Source organism: Ambystoma mexicanum, chromosome 14 (assembly GCF_040938575.1).
Source record: "Ambystoma mexicanum isolate Mex_15411 chromosome 14, UKY_AmexF1_1, whole genome shotgun sequence".
In the NCBI taxonomy this organism is placed as follows: Eukaryota; Metazoa; Chordata; class Amphibia; order Caudata; family Ambystomatidae; genus Ambystoma; species Ambystoma mexicanum.
In genome coordinates, this window is record NC_090940.1 from 389127892 (window position 1) to 389131277 (window position 3386).

At 53.5% G+C, this 3386-nt stretch overlaps 1 protein-coding gene across 1 annotated transcript; it reads right to left on the reverse strand.

Moving 5' to 3' along the window:
- Window positions 1-689: 689 nt before the first annotated feature.
- LOC138526812 (nuclear apoptosis-inducing factor 1-like) lies at window positions 690-2729 on the reverse strand. Its single transcript, XM_069637510.1, has 2 exons — window positions 1900-2729; window positions 690-1575 (listed from the first exon to the last, which is right to left on the reverse strand). Exons 1-2 carry the CDS (start codon window positions 2318-2320, stop codon window positions 734-736), a joined length of 1263 nt encoding a protein of 420 aa, XP_069493611.1. The 5' UTR covers window positions 2321-2729; the 3' UTR covers window positions 690-733.
- Between the last annotated feature and the right edge of the window lie 657 nt (window positions 2730-3386).

Below are 3386 nucleotides of genomic sequence, written 5' to 3' on the forward strand. Positions count from 1 at the left end.
CGAAGCCTCAGCAGGTCTGGTGGGGCACTCCTGTATGGCCATGAGAAGGTGGCAAAGATCGTCATGGCATGTGTCATGCTGCACAATATGTGCGTCAGACGGAATGTGCCCCTGCCCCCTGACGCAGAACTGCAACCACCTGACAATGAGGATGAGGATGAGGAGGGTGCAGAAGGGGCGCCACCACATGGAGGAGGCGATGCACAGGAGGGGCGTGCCATGCGCCAAAGTATCATCAACCACTGCTTCTAGCACACACGGCTGGTGTTCATCGCATGGAGACAGCACTTGGGGCACTGTGTGACTCTGGGGCATGCACACTGAGGACTGGACACCAATAAAGCACACATACGCAATGAAAATGTCCACACGTTTCCTTTTGTAAAACGAATAAATTGTATTTGAACTATGTACTGTCGTGTCACACCCCCTCCCACCTCCCACCTCCCCCCTGCACACCCCCCCCCCCAAACTCCCCCCTTAACTCCCCAACACACCACCCCGCCACCCCCCTGCACACCCCAACACACCCCCTCCCACCTCCCACCTCCCCCCTGCACACACCCCCCCCAAACTCCCCCCTTAACTCCCCAACACACCACCCCGCCACCCCCCTGCACACCCCAACACACCCACTCCCCCCTCCACCCTCCCCCCCCCCTGGAATCCCAACAAAGGTGTGAGTTGGTCTGTGCAGCAGTGTCAGTAGTAGGATTCCTACACTGTCCGGCCACTATTGGCAGCCCCCTCCACTGGCCCCCGGGGCACCCCTGCCTGTGCTGCGGAGGTTCCTCCCCGATCGGCGGATGGGGCTGCTCGGTGTCGAGCTGGCAACCGAGGAGGATCCTGCCTGCTCATTTGGACGCATGGCCCGTATTGTCTGCACAAGGTCAGTGATGGCGTGCCGCACAGCAGCTAGTTCCGCGCAGATGTCCTTTGTGGACGACTCTATAGCTGCCTTCACAGTCTCAGCACATTTATCCATTGCTGCACTTGACCCCCCACATTCAGCAACATGTTCTTCGAGCAGCGAGGAAAGTTGCTGCTGCCGGGTGGCAATCGCCTCCAGAGAATGGTTGGGATTCTGGGCCATGGCTAATGGCAGTGGCATTCCCATTGGGCTGATCTGCCCCTGCAGCGGGGATGGAGTGGCTGGCCAATCGTCATCCTCTGGCTGACCCTGTGTGGCATCCACATGCGGGCTGCTTAGGGACAGGTAGGGGGAATGAGGGTGGCCTGTGGGGCTCCTGACATCACTCTCCTCAAAGGTCCCTGCTTCACTATCGGAGGAGGCAGCAATGGCAGCAGTCTCCCCAAGTGTGCTGCTTGCAGCAGAGGCTGTGGCTTCTGTGGGCATGATTGGTGTGATGTCTGCTGCTGCTGCTGCTGCTGCTGTACTGCCTGCTGGGGTGGCTGTCTGTGCCCTGTCCTGTTTCCCTTGCATGGATTTTGCCTGCTGTGGTGTTTTCCTCGGGACGACAGAGGTGGAGGGTTGTGGCGTTGGCACAGTTGGCCTGGCCCTCTTGGTGGGTGTGGAGGCTGTGGTGTCCTCTTCCTCAAGGTCGGAATTTGAGCCTGTGGTGGGACAGAGGAGGGAGAGTGTTATTGATGGGTCTGCGGACATTGGCCGGGCATTGTGGCGACTGGCATCTCATCAGTTAGTACATGTGGCACATTTCATGCAGGGGAAAAAAGTTGACTCCCTTTTGTGTGGAAGTAGCATGGAGGTATGTGGGTGCCTGCAGTTAGGGTGTGCATGCTGCATGTGTACAGGGTGCAGATCGGATGTATCTGTGGGCAGTCTCCTGCTGATGTGTTGCATTCACACTATGGGCCAACATTGTACTTCACATGAATGGACTTAGGTGAGATTTGCATGCCTTGATTTGAGCCACCTACCTGCATCGCCCGATGTCGGGGCTCCTCTCTCCATTCCTCCTACTCCTTCAATGCTCTGCATTCCGATTGTGGAGGCACAGATTTCCTCCCATGGCTGCAATTTTATAGGGGACTCCGATCCTCCCCCAGTTGCCATTGCCAGGTTCATGTTGGCTGATAGTATGCTCCTGACTCTGAGCCGGAGATCGTCCCACCGCTTGCGGCACTGTTTGACATTGCGGGGTGTCGTTCCCACGGCACTGACCCGCTGAGCTACCAGTGCCCATATGGCCTTCTTCTTGGTTATGGCCGGTCTTGTCAGTTGGTTGGAGAATACCACTGCAGCGTTCTCCTGTAGGGTCTCCGCTAGAATGGTGAGCTCCTCTCTGGAGAAGCGGTCTTGCCGCTGGCGGTCACAGGCTTTTTTCAAAACTTTAGGCATCTTCCTGCAGGTAGAAGGTTGAAGCCGGTATTGGCGGGGTCTCAGGCTCGGATGTCCAGTGGTTTCGGAGGATGGCAATGGATTGTGTTTTTAAAGATGGCCGCCGTGCTCTTTCCCGTTCCGCCGCGGTGACGCTACTTCCGGTTCCGCTTATCTACGGTCAACGCTAATTGCGGTGACCGCTAACTACGGTCACCGCTATGTACGGCGGTGGCGGTGGTGCACCTTGCGCCGCATACGATGCCGGTAGGTGCCGTTTTGGGGGCATTACCGCCATGGCGCTGTTTACATTACCGCCATGGCGTAATGCTCGTGCGCGATGGGTCGTAATGTGGCGCACTTTACACCATCGTCCCACGGCGTTAACGTTCATTACGCCATGGCGGTAATGACGGCGGATTACCGCCAGGGTCGTAATGAGGCCCACTGTGTACTAGATTGGTAATGGATAATGAGTACGAAAAGATGTAGGAAGTGTGCAAGGGAAATGTTCAAGTTCAAAGTTCCTAGATCAGTAGAAAATGCAGTTCCGAACTGTCTTCGAAGCACGGATCGATCACGAAGTGCAGACGCCTTCACAAACACATCACCATGCCTCGTGCAAGCATATGGTCACGTGGCACTGTCCAGAAGGTCTGAGATGAAGTCAGATGTTCCCGGACATCTATGGATGCAAAATTATTTCAAAATGTTGAAAAATGAAAAGTGTATAGATGTGTTAAAAAGTATGCTAGAAGGTGGGAAATGGCAGAGTTTTAAGGTGAAACTTTGTAAATTGGACAAAAATATTGCTTATTGGCTAAGTATGATATTAGTAAATTGAAGGAAAATAGCATGCACTGGTAAAAACCCATGAAATTCACTGAAAAAACGTTGTTAAGGGACGTTATGGTTAAGTTACACTAATAAAAACCTATGAAATTCAACGAAAAAACTTTGTTAAAGGTACTTTATGGTTAAGTTGCACTTATAAAAACCTATGAAATTCAATGGAAAAACATTGTTATAGGGACGTTATGGTTACAGGTAAAACCGAAAACCCTCAGAAATTCGCCAGTTATGGTAA

Coding starts and splice junctions, on each gene's coding strand:
- LOC138526812 (XM_069637510.1), bottom strand. CDS start 2,320: ATGCCTAAAGTTTTGAAAAAAGCCTGTGACCGCCAGCGGCAAGACCGC. Junction 1,576..1,899: donor CCCGACATCGGGCGATGCAG/GTAGGTGGCTCA, acceptor GTCCCACCACAG/GCTCAAATTCCGACCTTGAG.